The sequence below is a fragment of the Lampetra fluviatilis genome, chromosome 2 (assembly GCF_964198595.1).
Source record: "Lampetra fluviatilis chromosome 2, kcLamFluv1.1, whole genome shotgun sequence".
Lineage (NCBI taxonomy): Eukaryota > Metazoa > Chordata > Hyperoartia > Petromyzontiformes > Petromyzontidae > Lampetra > Lampetra fluviatilis.
Genome location: NC_136276.1, coordinates 32322240 through 32347980, shown reverse-complemented (window position 1 = coordinate 32347980; position 25741 = coordinate 32322240). Strand labels below are relative to the sequence as shown.

The window sequence follows — 25741 nt, the reverse complement described above, 5'->3', positions numbered from 1 at the left end:
GTGAAAACTTTATTTGTTAAAAGTTGGAAATCTTACCATTCTTAAAATGATGTCCAATGAAATTGTGATTAAACTACGGTATTTAAAAAAATCATGACCCAAACCAAGGTGTGCAATATTAATTCACAAGTGGTAGGTCCCTATACCTTTCAGGGACGTATAAAAAAAACCCTTCATTTTTGGGGCATGAAAAGTTTGAGGTTGACCAATGCGTTTAAGGACATGGGCCTGCCCAAGTATCAGGTTGGATGGCGTAAAGATGAGGGGGTACACATCTCAGATAAAAACCCTGCGGAATTTTAAGGAAATCTTTTTTTGCAGATACTTTGAAATAAATAATAAACCGTCAGTGCCAACAGGCAACACTTTTAACAGGAAAAGCACCAACTCGTCATACGTGACATCATTCCCAACAATGCACTTCTGGATCAAACCTTCGGATCTGACATCGTGTCTTAGCCCAGTTTTAAGATATTTCAGATCAATCCCATAATGGGAGACATCTCCATTAAAGACCGAACCTCACAATAATAATATCCAGGGCCTACATTGGCTCCTCCCACCCTCAACCAGTATATATACAAGGACTGTTTTCTTGGAATTTCTCTTACTTGATACAGCTATCGTGCTGTGACGGTTCCACCTGAAGACGGAAGCTTGTGTTGCCTCCGAAACGTCGTGATTTTTCTTTTATTTATTTTTTACCTACGTGAATTTACCGAAAAAAACCTACGAATATGAATCCTTGCAGTAACGAAAGCTTCAAATCTATAACTTATAAGCATAGTCAAACGTTGCCAGACGAATTTAAATTGCAGGGAGATATATAGTGACATGCAGTTCAAGCCGAAGACCACGTGCAAAAAAATGGCAAAAGAAAGTTTCAACGTTGCATCTGCCCGAAAGCAGATTTCTTGGTTGGTTGAGGCCGATGTATGAGGTGCAGAGATTGTTTACAAACAGCTTGACTTTATTTAACCAACACTTAATAGCATCGAAAACATTTGGAAATACGTACAATGAAAAGTATTAATATGGCTGAAACGTTTACAAAATTCACACTTGTGTTGTTTTGTTTGTACAATGTGAAGTGTCCCCCCCCCCCGCCCCTCTTTCTTCAGAAGCATGACCCTAATATTAAATACGTGCACAGGTGGCCCTACAACATCGCCGGGAATTGCGAGTCATAATAACAATAAAAACACACTTCGCTTTTTCTTCTTTATCCGATAAACATATTTCAAAAACACAAAAGTAAATATCACAGGTCACGGACAGGTACACAAATACAAAAAAAACTGAAAGTCAAAGGCCGATCCAAAGCACTGGGAATTCGGAGGGTAAAAAAGATGGGGGCGATCATTTAATCCATTACAAATGTCACGTTAACCCGTGATGTTGTGTAATAATAATCCTCTATTAGTCTGTATAAGGATAACATTAAAACCAACTTAATATTACACGAAGAAAAACACTTTTCTCCAAGTTTGGTAAACACGCTCACATAGGCAATGTAATGTGACCGACCCATTGCCACAATTTGAACCTAAACATCACTGCAGGATTCAATAAACAGAATAGTGATAAAGACGGTGACTGTTTATTCGTTGATGTCCTACACTTAAAACCAAGTAAGCCCCAAAAGACCAACAAGAAGTAAAGCATGTCTATATATAGGTAGAGCGGCGAGGTTAGTAGCACGCTCGCTAAAATCCCAACGACCAGAGTTCGATTCCAGCTCATGACCAAGATCAGTGGCGAATATCGGAATCAGTCTCGGGCCTCGTTTTGGTCGACTTGGCCTCGAATGAGTAACTGGTGCAGTGTGTAAACATCAGTACTGGGGAGACAAATGCAGATGTGGTGCTGGCCACCCACCCCATCGTGCAAATAATAAAATAATAATAGTTTTTCACCTGAAGACGATTGCTTGTGTTGTGATCGAAACGTCGTGATTGTTATATTTTTTCTATCTACGTGACTTTACCGAAAGACCCAAAGAGTATTAACACGTAGGCTTTCAAAATAAACAAAAGTCACATACACCACGTCTTCTGAACCAAAAGGAATTGTTGGGACAGCTGGATATCACAACAAAGTATCCAGGGCGATTAGTGGAGGACTGAAATGAAAATAATGGACTAAAGAGTTGAGCAAGATGGAGTACTTTTGGAAAATTAAATTGAATAATGGAAAAGCACCAGACCACAAACATCCCCAACAAGAAAATTATCAGAGCATTTACCTGCCGTCACCAATGGGCGATGGGAAAATGCTCAGTGGAAGCGCGTTTGCCACTTGTTGCAAAGATTTGCAGTTCAAATCCAGCGAGCCACCCCCGGGAATACTGCCGGGGCATTAACCATAAAATGCGTCGTCCGTTTCATTACCGATGTGAAAGATCCCGTGACCTTATTTGAAGAAGAGTATGCTATAATGTCATGATCCAAATTTTTTAATTGTTCACAAAAATCAGATCATTACCTACCTCGTTGGTAAAGCAATGCATTAACTGAATAACTGAGGCATTCCTGGGTAAACAAGCATCGTAATAAAAAATAATAGATGGACTCAGAATACAGAACAGACAGAGAAACACGTGATCAGAGAACAGATGCAAGTTAGAGAAATCATATTGACCTGTTCAGAACAGTTAAGTTTCGCTTGGGCAGGACACATAGCTAGACATGATGACACCAGAAGAATGAGACTGGTGGCAGAATTGCAGCCAAATGAAGGACCATGTCTGAGAGAGCAACCAGTAAACAGGAGCAAAAAAGTTAAGCAGGAGCGAGACTGTAAACGTCACAGGACGGTGAAGGCGATGTGGTGAAGCCTTTGTGCCGTAGTGGCTAGAGTGCTAGACCATAATTAAATCACAATGGTGCGCGCACAACCAACTTGTAAGCAGCTTTTCCTGCTTTCCGCCAGCTTTACTGCCGCACAATTCCAAAAAGTTCCCAAAGAAGCAGGGTTAGCAAAAATGTCATATTTGTATGCAGCTAAGTCATGTAGTAAGTATATTGAGGTTTAACACCAGGAGCTAAACAATTTTAACTCACATTGCGAGGGAGATATCGTTATGTGCCCTTTTGGAAAAATACAACTACCCCGCACGGAAGAGGCTGATCTCACCTGTGCTAATCTAGACGTATTACTTACTGTTAGCAATGCTGCAAAGTCCGAACCCGAGGCTATTATAATTGCGAAACACTTTTGGAATTGTGGCTAATATTTACCCATAATTTGAAAACGTTTTTACAAGCGTTGCACCAGACACCATATAGAACTTCTGCTGCTTTTTATCATAACGGGTCCAAATTGAAGGCTCTGGAAGCACCCTACACAGATATATTAAGGTTGAAACCCCTGATGTGTGCCTGGACCCGTGATCATGGCCGCATGAAACACCCACCATGCTTGGCGAACCGTATGAAATAAGGGTGTCAACGCATTGTGGATTAAACTGGAAATTAATGATAAAAACACCACCCTCATTCACTTGCCACGACGTGTTTAATCAGCTTATCTCGTATATAAAAAAAAAAGATGTTTGGTTCTCATGCCCCTAGGAATAATATCAAGGATCGACTCTGGTGCGCTGTAAACATCAAAATGGAAAAGCAAACAAAAATGTAAACAAATCCATACCTATTCATGCGGGTTAGGGTGGGCCAAACTGTTCATCGTGGATCACAATAACCAACCACACACTTTCCATATTCTTAGGTTTTTTCGGTAAAGTCACGTAGATAAAACATTAAAATTAATAAAAGTAAAATAAAATAAAAATCACGACGTTTCGGAGGCAACACAAGCTTCCGTCTTCTGGATTTATTTTACTTTTATTAATTTTAATGTTTTACCTACGTGACTTTACCGAAAAAACCTAAGAATACGAATCCTTGCAGTCACGAAAGCTTCAAATCTAAAAACACACACTTTCCATTACCGTAAACCCTAACCATTCCTTGGCACACGCCCTACACCCCTGACACTAACAACACACACCATTGCCCAACACCCATTTATTTACTTTTTGTTTGCAATTCTCTTTTTTGTGTTTATCGCAGAACTTTCAGTAGAGCCTGTTAGTTTACCACTCAGCTGTGCTTGGTACGAATGCTGCGCATGAACGCTCAGCTCACGCCTCCCTATTAAGGGGGCCGCTCCCTGCAAGGACAACTTCATCCCCGTCTGCGCCTCTCCTCGCGTCGCCACCATTTTTCACTGCCGCTACAAACCGCCGCTTGTCAGCCCCATGGCCGTCAGCCTGGGGGAGCGGGCAAGTTGCCCTCACTGAGGCGCCTGCTCTACAGCGACCTGCTGCGTCTCGCCAGCCTGCTGGATGAACACCTGCTGCTCCGGTCCTGATGGGAGGATCACCTGCTGGATCTGGTATAGCTGTGGACACACAGCAAGCACAAGGCGGGGGGGCAGGGGGGGATGAAAATAAATCATTAAGCTCACTTGTCATTATTGGAGGCTCATCTGCCTATGATAATGATGCTAGGCTTGTCCGTGGTCCCACTACCCTGTTGCGGCTGCCACTGCCCCATTAAAGGTTCATCTGTTCTGACTGTACTACAGTAGGAAGTCTCATGGCCTTAGGCTGGGCACCCCCGTTCAGCCTACAACTTTCAAACGATTCTCTTGCACGATACTGCGCATCTCCCACGAGGAAATGAAGTTGGGTTTGAGGAAATGAAGTTGGATTTTAGGAAACGGCAAGCGATGATGAGCTTGTGTTGGCTTTCAATCACATTCTTCATGATGACCCCTTGGCATAAAAACATGCATAAACTTAATCCTGGCATCATGAGAAAATAAAATAGTATCAATTGTCCTTAGACCCGTTATTATTTAGAACAGTATGCTTCAAGAAAAACAATGGAATTTGGATTCAAATGCTCGCTCCTTTTTGGCCACGTTATGCATTTTTTTTGGTAAAATTATATTTTTCAATTGTGCCATTTCACTGTGATAAGTTAAAATATTTCTTCATGGCACTCACATCTTTACTGGACATTTGTGCAAAAATAGTAGCTTCATAGCTCACCAGATTCCTCCAGCCTAAATAAAGATTCTGATTCACATAAATAAGTGCATCACACCAGTCGAAGCCTACTGCCTCCAAGCTGATAATCACAAAACTACTTCACAGGACTCAATTGCCTCTTACCCACACCTCATGACATATCAGTCACATGGCAACCAAAAGCAATGTAACCCTCCCTCTGACGAAATTAATTGAGTCATTATTTATTTAAAATCATTTTATTTGTACCATCTCATTGACAATGTCCATCTCATATGTACCATCTTGTTTGCATTGTCTGTCCCGTCTCATTCCTATCGTCTTGCGTGTACCATCTCGTGTGTAGTGTCTAGCTCTCATTTTGTGCCACATGCCTAAAAATGTACATTTTTCATGTCTATAAATAATTCTTACAAGCACGACTTCATGCACACGAGCATTAACCAATTTTAATGGATGAATCACTAACAATAGCCACCACTCAGCCACCAAAAACAACTACTTAATAACGGTAGCCTTAACACGATGAAGCAGCCAAAGCACAGGCCGTTGTTATTTTTCCGTCTACCTCACCTGCTGTTGGCCTGTGGGCGTAGTGATGGCCTGCACCTGTCCCTGCACCATCTGGCCCCCACTCATCGGCTGTGCCAGGCGGATGTACTGCAGCTGGCCCGTATTGAGCTGGACGGGGATGTGCTGGATCTCGCCGGTGTTGGTGATGATCTGCTGCATGACCTGCATGGTCTGGCCAGTCGTGGCTGTAGTGGTGGTGCCAGCTTGGCACACGGTGCCTGTTTGAACCTGCCCGCCGGTGCCCACTTGACCCTGGTGCGATGAGACGATCTGAAGCTGCTGACCGTCTGCAACTTGCACCGTCACCGGAGTGCTCTGCAAGTTGGAGTGACGGGGACAAAAGTTGGAGTCCATCTTTGCAGTAGACTCGACGAGTGGCTGTTGTCTTGGAATAAGATATATTATAAAGGTTCACTTTGTTCACTGTATTTTAAAGAAAAAGTTGAGGTGCGACTTATACTCCAGTAGGTGTGCGACAAGATTTGTAGACCTTTCTTATTTTCTTTTTGTTTTTGGGTAAGGCCACAACAGTTATGCCAAAATTATTGGCATTAACCCTTTATACCACGTGACAAGATTGTCTAATTTACAAACATATTGTATGTGCTGTTTATAATGATGACAAAAATGTGTATTTAATTTGATACTATGATGAACTCGGGATCACACAGTCTGGGTATGTGTACAATAATTATTCGGTTTTATTTTTATTTACATGGATGGCAAGGGGCCAGTTGTATTACAGTGCCATATGGGTAAGGATTTAAGAAGTTGGTAAAACTGCGTGGGGTTGGCATTACCACTACATTGACCAAACCCACAGTTATATGTTTTAATGCGGAAAAGGGTGGGTCAGGCACATGGTCCCTAGGTATTTAACGATGGTTCAAGTAGTGCGAGAGATAAAATACAACCAGGAAGGAAATCCCCTACTTCGTCTAACCAATTAGGGATGAATGACATTCGTGAGAAGTTTCTTATTTTGTAATGTGGTTGTTTTTGCTAATTTACATTTGTTTGTGTTTGCACCGATTTCTATTCGCTTGATTCCAGTACTTTATTAGATTGCTTTTTTATCATTGTGGTAAACCAAATAATTTTAGCGAATGAGACCATCCTGGTCTCTCGAGTTCTCACCTGGTTCAACAAATAAAAACTCAAACCATTACCGTTTTGCATTCTACTCAATTTACACGAGTAATCAAGTTCCACGTCAATTATCTTCACGTGTGTAAAAGTACCACATTGTTGCCATCAGCTTAAATGTTGCGTGAAAAACAACACCGTTTACTCAGGGAAGCATGTCTCCCCTTGTTCACATTCGTTTCGATTTGATAAACGACCGTTAATGGAAGCTGAAATGTAACCGCACTTCTGCATGGAGTACACATTCATGGAATTCTTTTGAAGACGTAACTTACGCTGATGGTGGCAGCCTGTGCCTGTGTAACCGCCTGGATTGACTGCAGCTGCGCACCGCCTTGAACAACCTACACCAAACACCAACCATCAAACATTATGTAGTCTTTTGTCAATCCATTGCTGGATGAAGACCGCCCCACACCGTTGTCGGCCATGGGGGTTGTTTGACCATACTTCACCACACTCGTTAGTGTGGGTTGGTGAAGGGAGGGCCCACGACCAATTCAAACTCTGGTAGCCGGGGTTCATAGCGCAGTGCGCTAACCACTGCACAATGCTCACCCCCGCACCCTCCAAAAGCGACATTTACAGTAAAAATGTAACCATCAACCAAATAAGTAATTCTTATCTTGCAAATAAGTCACCGTGCTCTATGTCCCAGGCAGACAAGTTTGAATCATAAAAAAATACTTGTCATTTTCAGGCACTCTCCTGACATGTACAGAACATATTAAACTTGCAGTGTTGTTGTTGTGTTTTAAAGAAAATTACATCATGAGAGCAGCTGTAAGCAAATTTAAGTCTCAACTTGATAAACTTCAAACTAATGTCGGACAGTCCAGGAAGCACAACCTAGATTGCACAGCAACAGCCGTTTATGTACAACACATGAATTTGAAATCGAGTCTTAACACACAAGTCAACATATGCACTTAGAATGAAAACAGCAGTGCTCATCGATTAGAAATAAACTCAATATTTTCATGTACACCTTTTCATTAAATAAAGATTTTCATTCCAATTACCTGTACGTAAGTGAACTGTGTGTAAATGTAACAGTTCGCATAGACACTCTAATTTACTCAATTAACGATTAAAGAAAATGTAAGTGCTCATTTTGAAACTCTTTAAAAAAAAAAATCAAGCCGTAAAAGACACCATGCCACCCAAGTGACCATTACCTGTCCCTGGGGCTGCTGTGCGATGATGATGTTAGGTTGTATGGCTTGCTGACCCCCTGCCGTCTGTTGCTGCCCTCCCTGCTGCGCCCCCTGCTGCCCGGCAGTGGGCTGCTGCGCCAGCGTGAAGTAGTACTGCACCTGCTCGGGCGCCATCACCGCTTGCCTCACCTCCTCCTTAGCAGAGCACGGGATGTGCAGACACCACGCACGCACCGAAAACACACAAAGCCACGGACACGTGCACACGCACGCCATGGACACGCCAGAGACACAGCATGCACATACCACACGTCACATAACCCCACCACACGATATGTAGATGACACATTTGGACATAAAACGGGCACAAAAACACACACACGTACCAAAAGATACACAGTAAAACACCTTGCTTAATATTTTTCCTTTTGACTATCAAAATAGAAGATAATAAACAGTCAAAAACACACTTCACCTGATGAGACTGCGATTGCTGATATACAACAGCATTTGTTTGCAGCCTAGCAGTAAAGGGGAACCTATCGAGCAACAGCTTTACTATAAAACACCATAGCAAAAAAATCTTACATCTACAATGGATTATCCAGGTGAAAGATAATTAGAAAAAAAATCCGTCTTTATTTAGTTTTTTTTTTACTCTGTTCTAAATTTCAGTGGTTCGTCTCGCGACAAGGAGTGGCGTCTGCAACTGCGTAACATAACTCAAAAGGGTATGTTGAAACGTTTAAGGATATCTGGCAGCAAAAACTTTTCACCACTCATTAATCCTTCCCAGAAACATCGTGTACGTAAACTTACTATGGGGGGGAGGGGGGAAACAAATGTGAAGATACAAAAATGCATTACCACTGAAGGTGTATACAAATTTGAATCCTAGTTATTTAAAAAAAGCCATCAGAGCAAAGACTCCATGAAATAAACTTTGTAATTTGTGTACAACTTTTCAAATTCGCACGAAGGTCGGCAACACGTCCACTCCTAAAAGCAACTTCACGTGTTACCGCCGACCATGGAGACGCATTTTAATAGGCAAAAAATTAACCCGTAAAAACGTTTTTCACTATAAATCCTTTATATGCGTGGCGGCTAGAGTCCTCTCGTCCTCTGGCTTGAGATGGCTGCCACCTATGGGTCAGATGATTGTCTGCCACAATTAAGCAATTGGTAATTAAATATTTAAAAAAATTTCCCTAAACAGTGTAAAATTTGGGAAAATTTTTTTTCACGAAAATTATTTGTCACGCACAACGAGCCTGTGTGCAAAATGTCAGCTCGATTGGATCACGGGAAGTGGGTTAAAAAACGACCGAAAGATTTGCACAGTCCTAAGAAGCACGCAAGCAAGTGAATTTAATATAAAGGATTTAAAAATGGGGACAATTTTATGCAGACAGCTCAAAGAATTCAAATGGGGGGGGGGGGGGGGGGGGGAACCAACATGGGGGAGCTGGGATCGGAGGAGGTATGTCCGAGCCAGCTGGTGTCAACACCCCCCCTCTCAGTGTGCTTCCGTCTCACAGCTGAGAGTGAAGGATGTTTACACCACCTGAAACTCGGGATGTCTTCGCACGTAAGGTTACAATCCAAAGCCCCCAAATTGTTTAGCCATGTATTCTCTGCTTTCAGCTTTCTCACACAAGAGACCAAGAATGTAACCCAGAGTCCAGTGTCATTGATTAGGGTTAGGGCTGTGTTCTCCATTGTTTCACGTGGTAATGAGCCGAGGACACGTTGAGTGAAGCACAGGAGCAGGAGACAGACGCAAACATCCGACTAAAAGCACTTGTTAAAGCACGGGCTTCCAGTCGAGGATGTTTACAGATGTACACACTGCCAGTTCTTGTCCAACGTCGGTGTGTACTGTATACATTCTAGATGCACACAAATTACTTATGGTTACATAATCACACAGAGTGCTTTTGGCAATAAGTGGCATTATCACACTTAAGGAGCCCTCCTGAAATAGTAGTTTCATCGAGGCTCTGGATAATTAAATGACAATGTTTTTATTTATTAAACCATGCCTCGTAAATTTCATAGTTGGTTGGCCTTCCCCTGGAAACCCAAGTTTATACGATATTAATATTGATAATACAATTGCCTGCTTGGATAATTAGAACATTATTTGTTTGGCGATCCTTAATATAGACTCCTACTGCAGAGTCTGCAGTGATTGCAAGATTTAAGTGTCCGAGACACCAATTCAATAAACTGAATGTCATGTTGCCATTAATTGCACGGGGCAAAAATATCGTGTTTACTTTCCTTTCCAACTAATCTGTTCGCAAAAATCATTTGAAATTACTCATCATTGGCAATAAAACAGGGGTCAAAGTTTCACCTTTTGCACCGTTTATACATAAAAAGAAAACCCCCAACACACGCCCTCATACACCTTTACGCGATTTTGAACAGCTGTTTGGCGATGGAAAAGAAAATACGCAAAAGGGACCTGACACAAAAGACGACAAAAAAAACCCTCGCACACATTTGTTTGGTTGCTGGACTACGGAGAGCGAGTGGCAGTAGCTGCAGCTGGGTAGCGTGCTGACGTGAACACCTAACTGAAAGCCTTTACCTACGTCACAGCTTCCAGTTGAGATGTTTACATCACCCTCGCACTACCAAAAATGGGAGCTTCATCGGCACCTGTAAATCAAGGGTAAACCTAAAACCATTCAAACCATTTTGCTACGGTTTTCTGAGAATTTTTGCATACAAGCAATGCAGCAAATTGCCACTCAAATGTGAACCAGTGGTGTTTATGCTCAGGAACTAGTCGGTTATTATTACTCTGTGCTGAAAAACAAGCACTTGTACGCACCATGACAAGCAAGTCCTTAATGGACTGAAAGGTCTACTGTGTGGGATGCAACGACTCACATTGTTTCCATTGTCTGATCGACTCAGCGGGACACAATTAGTGTTGGGGCACACATCAGAGGATGCGAATTTAATTAGGCGGTGTGCTTCCGTTGCATTACCTGTCTCTTGGCCGGCTTCAACTCGTCTCGAGGCACAATGTCAATGAGAAAGTCAAACTGATCAAACTTGCTTATTGCCATGGCAATGTCGTTCCTCTGCGAAACACAACACAACAAAATGGAATTATTCAACAGCAGGCCAGCTTATAGAGACGTGAATAAAAGTTTGTTTAACCGTTTACGAGGGAAGCTCCAAAAACAGAATACAAAAGATGCGGAATTAATAATCACAATTAAAGTCATTGGTCACACAAAGGTGGGATACCAAAATAAGAAATCGTTGCCAAAGGCCCTCCCCCCCCCATTGCATCTCACCTGCAGGGTCCGCCGCTTATTGTCCTCCGTGTGGATCCAGGCGCGGAGGGAAAGCTCGCTGATAAATATTTGCGCCGCCTTGGCGAACAGCACCGGCGCCTCAGCGCTAATCATCTGTGCACCACACACACATGGGTCCGGAGAGCCATTGCTACTGCATAGGTAAAAAACGCCACTTTGTTCTGTGGCTAAATTCACGTCAAGTGTGGCTTATGCTACTCATTTATGGAACCCATTAATTTATTTTGCATGTGAATTAGTAACCCATTTGTTCAGGAGTTTATTGACTATAAAATTGTGTAGGTCATGGCAGATTGGGGAAAAAATGTATCCATCCAACACCGATATATTAGTTCAGCACGTAAGCCTTTCGCCACCAATATTATCATAAAGATGTTTATGGGTTAGATCGTATAAATATAAATGTCATTAACCCACCATCACCAACACAGTCAATTAGTAAGGTTTGTCACAAACTAAACGTGCCAATTAGTTAACCACTTCAGCCCACTGGTGTGTTGGAGAATAAATCCACAACATTTACAATTTGAGTACGACATTTCACTGGTAATTACATCCAGAATTGAGATACATATTTATGCTGGACTCCAGTCAAACTTGTGATCGGCACTCACCTTCACATCTTCATCCATTTTCATTATTTTCTTAATTCGTGCCAATGGCAGCTCCTGGATCTTGAAATCATTCTGCAAAACATCGGTACCTAAAATCAGTAAATTCAGCAGCGTTTCCCCATGTATTTTTGTGCCCATTTCGGGAACAATATTATAGCGTGCATGTAACTTCCAGGGTGGAATGAGCGAGCCCCGGGAACACGAGGATCCACGCGAAGCGACAGTCACCCCAGGTCACGTAACATGGGGTTCCACAGCAGGGCTAACAGCCCCACACACACACATAACGATCGTGAAAGTGCACTAGATCTGTCAATTAAGACTATCAATGGGGAATAGCATTGGCATGCATGGCAATGTGGAGAAATTATACATAATGCTGGGTTACTGCATTCCTGGTTGGGGGTTGACCGAGCTCATCACCCTATTGGGAGGGGGTCGATAAAACAAGCACCACTGTGGGAAGTCAACAGTTGTCCCATGGATGGACTTGCCCCCGACATAGCAATGGGGGATTTTCACAAGTGGTTCACGGCTGTCAGGCTCATTTAAGCAGGAAATCAATTTATAAAATGCACAAGATGTCCGTTGTTTTGCCTTCTTCTGCAAAACAGTCAAATATACAAATAATGAATATAAACATGGAGCGACAATGAGCCTAAGTTCTATTTCCCTAAGACCCAAAATTACAAAAACATTAAAATGTATGTCTAAAAATTCAAACAATGATTCAAAAAGGCATAGCAATATAAATGTAACATGTTAAAACTTTGGTGGGCTCCACTTTTCCTTTATGTGAACTACGTATGTGGACATGTTTCCACGATGCTGTGCCACTGACCTTTTAACCTCATGAATATGAAGGCAGGCACGTCACTCATGAATATTAATTAGAGTGAAGTGGTGCAGGCACAGGAAGTCAGTGCCGACAAGCTACGGTGGCCCACGAAGCTCAAAGGCAAAACCATTTCTTGTTAGTATCATCAAAACAGCAGCCCATTACTGCACTATCAGCTTCCTGGAAGCAAACAGCACATTTGGTTTGTTTAAAAAAAAACTATTAACTTGCCACTGCAGTTTATGCGATAAGCCGAGAATTTTTCTGTGGAGGGGTCTTCTTTACAGTTCACTACCACCATCTGGTGAGAACGCAATGTACCAGAAGAAACATTTATTGGCACATTAGCCATGTTACCTTTGATCTTATTTCTAATACGGTTAGTTGAGCAAATTGTAAATAATTATGACATGGGAAACGGTCATTTTAACAGACCTTCGAAATGTAGCATTTCATGTACAAGCAATGAAATTTCTGTTTCAGTTAAAAACATAACACTCGAGTGTTTACCTTCACAATACATCTGCAGTCCAAAGTAAGAGGCTGGAATGCTTTCTGAAAATAATAATTTCCCAAGAAATATGTTTCTTAGAGAAACTGGAAGTATGGCAAAACATACTTCTGTATCTGCCGACTGAATCTCTATGGCCGACGTAACTTTACAGAAATAGACACTCGTAGTATTTTACACACCAGATTAAAACAGCAAATCCATAATTAGGACTCAAATGTCGGTGAAGATGAACGTAATCAAGATGGCATTAAGGAGTAAGTACCTATCATTAGTCTCTTCAATTCCATTAAAAGCATATGCATTGCAAAGGGTAAGCAAGATTACTTTTCTGAAAGTCTGTTGGGAGTTTGTGGGATAACCATCTGACAACATTCACAACGTGTACACAATATCAACGCAAACCGGGATCTTAATAAAAGCAACTTAAAAAACAAACAGCTCTCATATTGTAGCAGCACCATGGCTGCAATGTCCCACACTGTCTGGCAAAAGTTTAAAAACCATGGAGAAATACGACTTGATTTAGGGACTGTCAGGAGTGTGCTGTTAACACCACATTAGTATCACTCCCATGTATTTTATCACTGCAGTGAAAACTGTCATTTTCAACAATTTTTAACTCGCAAACAATGCTTCAAACCCATGTCGGAACAGCTTGGAACATGCAGCTAAAGTTCCCGTCTACAAGATAAACGATCTTTTTGTCATTAGAGTTGCATCTTCCTTAATCCTCCCACACACGTGCCATGGTTTCATGGCCGCAGCCAAGCGGGGGGGTCCGTAGGAGGTCGGTGCCGAAATCTAGTTTGTGGTGGATGTCATCGCAATCTCAACAATTCCACCTCTTTGGCGCGGCTCACAGTGTTCATGGTTCGGATCTCTTCCATGACGCGCGGCCAGAAGTTCTGCAGGAGGAGGTGGGCGTCGGTGCCGCTGCCTCCGCCGCCGACCTGCCCTCCTCCGGGGCTGTACGCCGCGTCCGACGAATTGGACATCTCGCCTCACTGAGGCGCACACACACACACACGTACACACAAACCAAGGCCATTGTCATAAGCTGATGAAAAACAACACAACATTTGAATAAAAAATACGAATGGGGGGGAAGCGAACCGAGCTGCCACACAGTAATTATTTTCTTCAGATGGGGGGGGGGGGGGGCTTCGTCGGGTGTGACATTCATTTACAGAAACAAAAACCGCTAAATCACAGTTCAGGAGCCTCTGGCTCCGATAACTTAATGTGAATTCACCAAAACCGATCCCCTCCGCTTGCTGCCTTTACTTGCATTGACCTTGGAATTTTCCGCAGAAACGATCGCGGTGAGTAAAGATGGCGAAGTACCCGTATTTTGTTTTAAAATATGTGAAGCAACCGTTAGCCGAAACAAGAAAATACAGGTAAGGTTCACCCCGTCACCTCCAACCCAACCGGAAAAACTGCATACTTGCGTCACAGTACCATATCGCACAATAGTGCACTTCGTTAGGAACATGGCTCAGAGAAATAGGAAAAAAAGCACACAGATTCGTCCACTAAAAACTTTAATCTCACGAAAACTAAAAATCACAAGCAACGCATGTGCATATTCAAGGACGCAGGCCAAGTTCACTCTGTGTATTAATGCATCGCTTGCAGTGGCAGGTACGAAATACTATACACGGTGCCTTGCCTTGTTGATACGGTTTATTAATTTTGAAGGTGACACTTGCAGACTCAAACCTATTAGGCGATGCTTCCAACAGCCTTTTGGCGGAATACACGCATGCCACCATTGACTTTGCTTCTCATATACGTGTACAGTAAATGGAAAAAAAAACCCAGTCCAAGGTGAATCTGTCCATTAAACTATGAGGGTAGAAGGGCAAATACCTTGGCAGGGACTCAACCCATACAATCACCTTGAACAAATCGACCACAAAACGCCAGGATAATTTTATGTGACCCTCCGCTGTTTTAATGCTGGTGGTTAGTAGCGGTTTAAAGTGCAATGGAGCAGTGCTCGGCTTAAAAATGCTAAATTGTGACCGAGTGTCTACAGAACCAGCGCGTTGCCAAGCCTGTGCCACAGAACACTAAACATCCCACAACACAAGTGTGCGTGACTCGCAAAGTGGGCCCCCCCCCCTTCAAACACACCAATCGTGCCGCCTAACCGCCCCCCCCCCCCGTTAATAATCCACCAGTCTTTGCCATTTATGCTTTCCAAAAAGCAATGCTACAGAATTTACAATTTTTTAGGTATAAGCTGCATTTTTTCTCAGTACTACAAATAAGACCGATACCTCTTCAACCACTGCAAAGACAAAATCTATCGCAGACACAATATATGGGTGGCCTAACCATATTCTTCACCGTCTCTTCCTAAAAACTAGCCCCCCACCCCCCCCCCTCGACTAGAATCTGAACCATGTAACGCATTTTTTTGGCCCGTCAGCTGTTTCTTTTTGTTCCAGTGGCTCAGCTAAGTTCTTGCGACCACCACTAGCCGCGCATGTGTGTGTGTGACCTTCAGTGGACACGGCGTAAAAAATAAACGACACATACAGTAGGAGAGATGCCCCCCCCCACAACCAGCTCGCCCCACGGCCCCGGCCACCGCTCACCAACACCGCATCCTGCCCCGCTCTTCCTCGTTTCCAGCACTCGTTCCTGCTACACACATTTACCGCTGCGGTGTTTTTTTTTGGTCAAAAAGAACGTTTCGTAGAAACAAGGGTGTAAAAAGATACAAAAAAAACCCACCAACACACGCCACCGTCGACGCTGTTATACAAACGTTTGCACCGCCGTCTCTTACGCTAACAAAATCGTGTCTGTCGTGTGGTGTCCTTGGTTCATTGTACGACAATATCCGCCTTCTTGCTAGTTAGTGGAGCGAGTGGATCGTCAACTCACTCTGAATAAAGCTTATAAATGAATACACAAAAACACAATGCTCATGAATATAAAATATGTACATAAAAGGAGTGCTGTACAATTTAAATAGGGGGGGGGGAAGCACGAAAGCTACCTCCTTTTAAAGAAAAGATCCAAGGCAAATATAAAATAACTGCATCTGTACTGCATCCCAGGTCAAACATGCGCACACACATACCGTGGCACGAGCAATCCACGTATTCCAACAGCACATGATCGTAACGGACATTAGTACTAAAAATCAATGCACGTACAATATTCGAGCGCACAAACACACCGTGTGATAAAAAGCTGCAGCGCACAACGCAGGACCCCCGCCGACCGACAAACCCCGCGGCCCAGAGAGAGAGAGGCACCGATCCACCCACCGCACTCACCGCCAAAAAGCCGCTCCCCTAAAGCCATGGTTCTCCCCCCAAAACACCGCCGCTGTGGCTGAGGTCTCCCCCTTGCACCGTCCCCTTGCCCACTGATGCTAGTGCCATGCGGTGCCGGGAAGGGGGAGGAGGTTTCCATTTGATTCTTTATTTTATTACGTCGAATAACACCGCCCCCATCCCACAAACCCAGCCAAAGCCCAACCCAGTACAGCCCCCCGCCATATTAATTCCGAGTTTTTTTTTGTGTGTGTGCCTGCCTTGCCTTTGGTTTGACCTTATTCTAGCGTCCAGTTACGGCAGGGATAAGCTGGGCAGCCAATGAAAATACAGGCAGGCTTCTGTGTGTGTGTGTGCGCACTCTACGTGGATACATACACACAGCACGCACTGGTCACACGACTTATCACACGCACGCCGGTGCTATCCAACCACATACTCGCTGTTCACAAGCACTTCAAGCAAGACATAGTCACGTACACGGCATCAAGCACACGAACGCACACGATGTAAGGCAGACCAACACGATCAACCAAAGCAAAACCAAATGGTGTTGTCGCACGTGCCAATGCTGTATATGTTTTGGCACACCAACAACACTTGATGTTACACATACATTGGGTCATCCATACCAAAATAAGACAATGACCAAGGCATTCGGTAGGCCAACAATGACTGTGCCTTTAACATAGCCACCGGCAGAGGCTGATAACATAGGAACACCAGATCTGTGACGAACCAGTCAAACAACTAGAATTTGGCTGGAGTCAATCTAAAAGTGGGAGAGACGCCACCACCAATGTCAGTGACTTACAAAAGGTTGTCCATCTCTGAAATGACTTTTTGATGTTTAACACTCGGCCACTGGTACATCTTAGCTTAAATACTGACGCACAAAAACTCGGAGAGTTTGGAAACTCAGCATGGGCAGTCTCATTCACAAAACTGCTCACCCATTGTCTTCATTGCATAACAATAATTATTTCCCCCCTCACCCCTGCTGCTCATTTCCTTTTTTCATATTCATGTTCACTGTACTAAGCACATAGCTCCTTATCCCTAATCCTATTTATACCTCAAAGTGTATACGCACAGTACAATATTAAGATAACAATGCCATTGTCCACAGTATTATAGTCCACGCAGTGTTGTATTACTGCTAAACAGTATCACGCTTAGTCGACTCCTGGCTGTGTGCGTGTTGTCAGCGAGCACATGGCCAAAGGCAAACTCTGAACTGCATCGGTGTCAAGATGCACGGCTTACGTTTGGGTCTCATTGACCAGCTTACTCATTGCGATAAAGCGTGGAGTGGTTTCTACAATGGAGAAGGGGGGGGGTTGTTAAGGATTCCTTAAGGCTACTTACCAAAAAGGCCGTCTCCACCCTCTAACCCAACAAACGTGTGGGAAGTCGGGTCGGACGGCACTTCATTGACACAATGCACTATTATTGTTACAAGACAGTACTAACTGCTAGGGCAAGTTTCCTATTGAATAAAAGGCGGATCTGGGTCCGAAATAAGATGTTTCTATTAACCCTGGGTTCACACCCATGTTGAAATAATGTTGAATGTAAACAGCCGTGTTGAGTACACACCGAAGGAGGCTTACACCTGGGCGTGTACTGTAATATTCAAGGACGCACACCGCAATTTGCGTGTAATGTATGTGTACATCTATGTTCAATCTTGTACATACACAATACTCGATGGTGTATAAATGTGTGAGTACAATGGGTAGTATATTCACATTATCTCAAGTGTAGATATATATACAGGTGTGGATGGGTGCCACGCATATTCGGGATGCACATAAATCAGTTTAATACAGTATTCGTGAATGCAGATATAAACGTGCAGATATTTTACATAGAGAACACGTAAACTACACACGTGTACCGAATAGATATTCCCATACGTTTAAACAGTATGTCTCAATATATATTAAACTTACCTAGAGGACAAAACATTAGGGCATTGGACCGCCAGTGACAGATAAGCAAACATTAACTTATCACAAAAAACATTAACGCCGCAACTATCTTGCAACTACAATAATAGTTTGACGTTAGGGGAAATTGCCCTTCTATCGAGCCAACGTACACAATGGCTGTATGACAACATTCTAGATTTAAAGATTTCGTGACTGCAAGCATCTATTTGGTTCTTTCGTTAAAGTAATTTCTCCCACTTGAGTAAACATTTCTAGCTGCGATTTCACACCTGATGATGATTGCTTATGTTGCAATCGAAACGTCGTGATTGAATTCACTTTTATTTATTTTTTCATTCTATTTTTCTCTTATTTTTATTTTATTTTTTACCTACGTGACTTTACCGAAAGAACCAAGGAGTACGTACGTATGACAACAGTTTGAGATCGCAATTAAGAAAACTGACGATTTGCATTTTTTGGGACCCGATCTCTCCCAAATAAAAAAAAATCTGCACTCTCCTTCCTTAACATTTCCCAGTACAAGTACGTGTGTTGCCATCCGTAAATTGTGTACAACCGCATCATCTATAGTGTTTATCGGGTGGTTAACGCACTCCGCTATTCCCGGCCACGGCTCACATCAGGGGCGATATCTACACCGGTTATTGGGTTTCCTCTTCACCAACCCACACCGACTCAGTGTGGTGAAATTATATTGAAAAAAAAACCCACGTCTGACACGGAATGGGGAGGGATTCATCTAACAGTGGATTAATAAATGCACAGTACATTTCCATGGCTACATACGTGTGTGCTTGTGCACCCAAAAGCGACGTGAAAGACATTAAATACAATGCCTGTGTACATGTTGTACCTAAACAATAATTTACAACCCCTTTGCAAAGCCACTTCTGGATGAAATCACTCCATTCTGGGTGGTGGTAGTTTGTTCGACCATACTTCACCACGCTGGTCAGTGTTGGTTATAACCTTTGAAATCATCAACTACAATACACATGGCACAGAGGACTTGCGTTACGCAATACTGCACTGTACGGCCCAAGTGGTTTCCCGCGCAATCGGGCCACGGTACTCATCAGATCGACGCCTCCCGTGGAAATTCCACGTTCTCACGGCCAGAACAAGTACACATCAGATGACAAATCACCAGCCATGGCCAATCCACTGCTGGATAAAGGCCTCGTCCCCTCGCCCGCCACGCAAAGCCACATCACGATCGTGTGGCCGTCATTAAACCTCACAAGCAATCTGCAAACGAATTCATTTCATCTCTAGATTTGAAGCTTTCGTGACTGCAAGGATTCACACTCTTAGGTTTAATCGGTAAAGTCACGTAGGTGAATTCAGCTGTGCCGGTCCCACCTGAAGACGGTGACTTGAGTCGTGATTTAATCGATTTATTTTCATTTATTGTTATTTATTTATATGATTTTATTTTTTACTTACGTGACTTTACCGAAAAAACCTACGAGTATGAATTCATTTAATCTCTACCATCTTCCCCGGTAAGTCGTCTAAGATGACAGTGTTGGATGAGCACGTGCCACAGACTGAAGGAACCACCCCCATAAGATCTGCGCGCCGTACACCGCAAACACAACACTTGTGTCACAACACTTGTGTATGTGTGTGTACAATACAGGGTGATAGTTGTCTAAATGTGTTATCAAAGCATCGTATCCCAGCCACGGCTATCATCAGTGGCGTGGCCTGGAACCTCCACAAACCTCCCCATCATCAACAGGACACTAAAGCAGCATTTACCGGCGTAAAGTACCGCGTAGTCAAAGCGTGCTCAAGGTCGGTAAACTATACACGTACGTACAAAGACACGGCGGCGATAATAATTATAACAAATAGATTGTAACTTTAAACATTTCCCGCAGAACAAACAAACAAACGCCGGGTTACAAAGCATCAGCCACGGTGCACTAGCCGCGTGCGTGCGAACCACACTTTCATCAGCAATGTTACGTTTCATATAAAGCCGACGAATGTAAATAAACATGTATATAAACGCAATTCTTAGTGAGAGAACTTAACTCGGGGTGCTTCTGACCTGAGTACTCGGGTCGCAGACCGCGGTGTTCCTACGCGGCCCCAGGCCAACGCAAACGGGATAGTGCGCGCACAAATTTCGGTCCGAACGCGTTTAAATCCCTCGATTTTAAAGAAATGTGAAGCGCCAGTTGTCAAATTAGAGGCGAAGTCGAACGGAATTGGTTAAAAAGGAGGTAAAAGTTGCTTGTGGTGGTGGGCAAGGCGGGGAGAGTTTGAACGGAGCCGAGAGACGCGTCGCCATTAGACGACGCCGACCAATCCGCGCGCTAAACAATAATACCTCAAATTAAACTACTTTGCGTTATTTGGATTTTTAACGAAACGTCGCACACGCCAGTCGATCGGCTGATATTTCTTATTGATTTTTACTCTATCCGACGGATTTTTTCCCGAGACACTGCGACCCTTTTACGGCGGAGATTTAATCGTAGACTCCTCTTTATTTTCCGCAATTTATATTAACCGCGGCACGACGAGAGCCAAGATGGCGGACTGCGCCCTCTGATTGGCCGATGTCGCCTTTATATTTCCCATCACCGATAAGCAACGCATTGTAATTGAATATCATAGTCCGCATTGGAGCGTGCTCCGCCCCGCACAGCAACAACCGGGGAAGCGATCGCGGCGCGAGGAGGGGGCGGGGGGGAGAGGTGCAGAGGGGCGGGGGAGAGGGGGGTGGGGGACGAGGGGGTAAGGGGCGGGGTAAGGGGCGGGGGACGAGGGGGAGGGGGACGAGGGGGAGGGGGACGGGGGAGGGGGGCGCGGGAGGGGGCCGAGGGGGAGAGGGGCGGGGGAGGGGGGCGGGGGAGGGGGGCGGGGGTGGGGGGCGGGGGCCGAGGGGGAGGGGGTAGTCGAGGGTCAGTGTTAAGGAACACACCAAACATGACCCCTAAGGGCACGAACACTAACCCTACCCCTATCTAAAAAAAACTTCAACGTATTCGTCAATAACAAGTGGCGTTAACAGTTAGGCAATAGGCGACGTTTCGGGCAGTGGCCCTTCTTCGTAAAGCATAAACAGACCGGCTAAGTAGAGAGATAGAGTGGATCATCAGAATATTTATTTATACTGGAGGAATCCGATGAACTATGAAGCTATTTTTCATAGATATCCAGTAGGGGCGGGTCAGAACGTTACAACAACAAACAATACAACAATACGAGAGGAGTACAAAGCAAAGGAAATGTCAACAAATCGCTTAGAAATAAATACATATAAAACTAAACAGTGTTTTTATCTTACCAGGCGAAGCTCACTGAGGTATTGACTTATTTTTCAGAAGCGAGCTGGCCACAAATGATAGCTCAACAAATTGGCTCATCATTTGGAAATTTAGAGACGCAACATTATCTAAATAATAAGAGTTGGAGACTGAAATTGTTTACACAATGGGGGCCTGATCATAATTACATTTCAGAATGTTTGTATGATTTGCCAGCGTTTAAATTAGGCATATGAATAGTTACCTAATAGTAGCTATTGGGTAACAGACAAATCCTTCAGAAATCTAAAAGTATTCCGAAATAAAAAATGTATGATAATTGTTTTTTTACCCTTTTATCTGGCAACAAAACTGACTCTGATGGTGCATTTTCTTTGAGTTGTGCGCCTTTTGGCGTCATCTGGTCCAACACCATGTGAGACTAGGCTCGAAGAAAAGCTGCCTCGGGTGTGGACCAATCAATTTCAAGGACAGTGCATACATGATCAGAGTTGTGTTTTTTGTTTGCATTCCGACCGCAGGTATTGTGGTCAATGCAAATATGACTCCTTGTAAAAAAGGTGTCAGTTTTGTTGCCAGATAAAAGGGTAAAAAAACAATTATCATATTTTGCTACTGGCAAAGGAGGTTCCAATGGGGTAAAAAATGTATGTTAAAAGTTAAGTTGTAAAATGTGGTGCATTGCATGTCGAATGTTTTGATGACAAGCACATGGCACAAAACGTGGTCAAACCAAAATATGGATAATTGTATTTACCCAGGCGAGAACTCAAGAGACCAGGATAGTCCCATTTGGAAATTACTTGGGAATGACCGATTAAAGTAACTGCTGAATATCGTCCAATTCCATGCACCTCCGATTACTACGGTTGAAAGAAGTTCAACATACATATTAATACCTGTACATACAAACGTCGACTACTATGTTTCTTTCAAGACATGTTTTAGCATCACAACAGCGTGGACACTAATTTGATATGCTTAAGCTTGATGGTGTTTTTATTTGTCTGATGTGTAATTAAGAGAGCTCGTATGTGCTTTATCCACAGCAAATACACATAAAGTGTGCCGTCTGGTTATGTTGTACTGTAGTTCTATGCTATTATCCAGGTCTCCACTGGAGAGGATACTTCTGGTGTCAACTTCATCTCATCTGATTTTAAATAAAGGAACTTCAAGTTCTTTGTGGCCCATGTGTCTCGTGATCCCCAATTTATTTACCCGTAACATTTTTAAAAAAACTTTTTATACTTATTTCTGTTTTAAATAAACCTTTTAAAAAATTAAGTCTTAGAGATATCATGGGAGGGGTCAACGGCTATCTTGGACCACCATGTCCAGGACCCAAGGCTCTAATGAAAAATGGATAAAATTGTGGCTTTAAACATGGCTTTAAACATGCGGCAATGGTCATTGGCTTTGTGTATGGTGACACACCCAAGGGGCCCCGTCCTTACGTGTTCTCACTCCGAGCCTCGGTGCCCCAACAACCTATCCTCTTATTTCATGCCTTTGCCAAATCGGCCCCTATAGTTGTGTTACAGGGAAAGGGCATTGCGTTACTATCCCGCACCTCCGATTAGCATGGTTGGTTACGTACGGCGTGGAAGAAGTTCAACATACGTACATACATTCTTAACAAAGTTAATGAGCCATGTCCAGATACTTTATTTGCTGGTACCACCTGAGATGGCAGGACGAATAAGGGTTCCTAATATCTGAATGATATATTGCCATTAAAACATTTACAGACCTTTGGCAATCCATGGTTGAACGAAGGCCTTCCCACATCGTGTCTTTGGCCATACTTCACCACGCTGGTCAGTGTGGGTTGGTACACAAATTGGTGGCAACCTGGGCGGTACCGGTTCAAATATCACTCAGCACTAAGTTTTAACCATGACCTGGAATCGAACTCAAGTGGCCGGGTGTATATTGTATATGCTGTAAACATCCTTTTCAAATGAGTCAGATTTTTTTTATTGTTACATTTATCCTTGCTTTCAATCTGGCCGGTTTGCTGAAAGACTTAATCAATTGGCACATTTTGCCATGTGAGAACTTGATGTGTTTGTCTGCATCGGATGGTGGTGGGGTACAGCTCGAATTGACGTTCTACCCAACACGATCTGACCCAAAAAAAGAATCCCTGCAATTATGAACCGTATTATTTGGTCGTGAAAGCCTACGCGTGAAATTAGCTTTCAGTCCGTTATCACAATTTTACAATTCTCACTCCGTGCTGCCACTTACGTGGGGCAAATGGATGGGTGTCCGCACAAATAAATACACTTCAGCCTAATTTTTACCGTTAAAACGTTGAACATCTCCACTTTGTCACCTTTGCTACCAACATTACCTTTCACTGGAGTTCCATTTGGCAACTAAGCAATGCACACATCGCAGTGTTGTATATTAGAAATTAAAGCTATAATTATCGATGAACATTTTCAATTTTCAAGTGCTGTACAGTAACATAAAGGGGGTATTCAGCAGTATACAGTCCATGCAAAGAGCTAAAACCACAATTTCTGCAACGTGATAGGGTATCATTTTCATTTTAGAACTCAACGCACGTCATAATTATATGAACTTAAATATTTGACAACGTTAGTTATTGTATAACAACAATATTAATACAGCGATTAAAAGTGACGTTACATAACACAACACAGTTATTTGAATTACATTACAATTTTTTAAAGCCCCATAAACACTCAAACGTTGGGCCACTGTTGGTTGACATTGGAATCAAGGTTGGTCCGACTTTGCATGTTTACTGGCAGTATAGTTTTTATAATTTTTTTTGCCTGAATGGTGAAGGAGGTGATGGACAATGGCGTAACTGCAGCAGGGCCCATGAGTCCAGAAACAATGGCACAGGGCTATAAAGAGAACGGAAAGGTGGACAGGGGTGCGGTGGAGCATTTCATTCCTTGCACCAGGGCACATGTCACCCACGCTAAACCTCTGGGCCTGCTTCTTTCTCTGAAAGTTTCCCGCCCATTGCACATTGAACAGTTCACGATAACCTCTGCAATTGACCTCTCAGCGGCAGAGTTGGGCTATCTGATGATTTAAATAATTGATTCATCTACCGACGGTCAGTTTAAATCACTCAACCAATCGGATAACGCTAAAGTATTTGTGGGGGGAGGGGGGGGGGAGGTCGGAAATCGCACTTCTATTGCAACGTGTGCCGCTGTACGGGAGGTGCCAGGCTGGGCTTGGAGGTGTCATTGACATCGTCAGCTGCGTCACGTTGGGGGATGGCTTGTGGTGGGGGAGGGGATTCCTGCCTTCAAGGGGCAGGGGTCATCTCGGCTCTATTTGGCAGCACTCAAGATATCTGAAATCTGCCTTGCCTGAGCAGATTTTCAAAGTCACTTCGAATAGCATTGACATGGATGGGTGGGGGGGGAACGGAATGGTTGCACAAATGGGCGTTCCATCACAACCATTCCATATGCGAAAAATCCCTGGTAATTCACTTTCGTTGGTCGTTAAAGGAAACCGGTGCTATTGTGCTAAGGTTTTTTTTTTCCACATCGGCTGAACCCTTTTCTGCCCTTGCCCATGGACATATGAATTGCTCCAACAGCAAATCGAGAATTTAAGGCGTTGGCCCAACAATATACTGTGCGCGGATTTACACCACTGCAGAAGTTATTGTCTAGATTAGAATTCACGAGCATTCCTTTGCCGTCCATAAATCATTCAAACAATGTTAATCATTAAGCGTAACGTGCCCGATGTGCTCAACTAAGAAAGGTCTTCAAGCAGCGCCGTGACGCGCATCACAGAGACGTGGTCAGAAACGACCCAACAGGAGGCGAAACAAAGACACGACGGTGGACTATGATCGAGAACAATGACTGTGACGGCGACGGAACGGAACGCACTGCGAGAGAGGACGTACGCTGGAGGAGACGGAGCGATGAGATCAGCTGGTGCGTAGGCGTTCTGCGTGGATTGTTTTACA

At 43.5% G+C, this 25741-nt stretch overlaps 1 protein-coding gene across 7 annotated transcripts; it reads right to left on the bottom strand.

The window, feature by feature from the left end:
- Positions 1 to 21013, bottom strand: NFYC (nuclear transcription factor Y subunit gamma). 7 transcript variants are annotated; one of them, XM_078874077.1, is made up of 9 exons: positions 20535 to 21013; positions 14064 to 14225; positions 11870 to 11941; positions 11235 to 11348; positions 10920 to 11015; positions 7936 to 8109; positions 7033 to 7101; positions 5612 to 5926; positions 1 to 4404 (listed from the first exon to the last, which is right to left on the bottom strand). In XM_078874077.1, the coding sequence occupies exons 2-9, from the start codon at positions 14214 to 14216 to the stop codon at positions 4297 to 4299; spliced, it is 1101 nt and encodes a 366-aa protein (XP_078730203.1). In that variant the 5' UTR covers positions 14217 to 14225; positions 20535 to 21013; the 3' UTR covers positions 1 to 4296. The 7 variants fall into 7 exon arrangements, with proteins under 7 accessions (XP_078730203.1, XP_078730229.1, XP_078730211.1 ...); XM_078874103.1 differs by having other exon boundaries at positions 14082 to 14225; positions 20535 to 21012; XM_078874085.1 differs by lacking the exon at positions 20535 to 21013 and adding an exon at positions 16518 to 16813.
- Between the last annotated feature and the right edge of the window lie 4728 nt (positions 21014 to 25741).

Coding starts and splice junctions, on each gene's coding strand:
- NFYC (XM_078874077.1), bottom strand. CDS start 14,216: ATGTCCAATTCGTCGGACGCGGCGTACAGCCCCGGAGGAGGGCAGGTC. Junction 11,016..11,234: donor ATAAGCGGCGGACCCTGCAG/GTGAGATGCAAT, acceptor TGTGTTTCGCAG/AGGAACGACATTGCCATGGC. Junction 5,927..7,032: donor CACAGGCTGCCACCATCAGC/GTAAGTTACGTC, acceptor TCCAACTTGCAG/AGCACTCCGGTGACGGTGCA.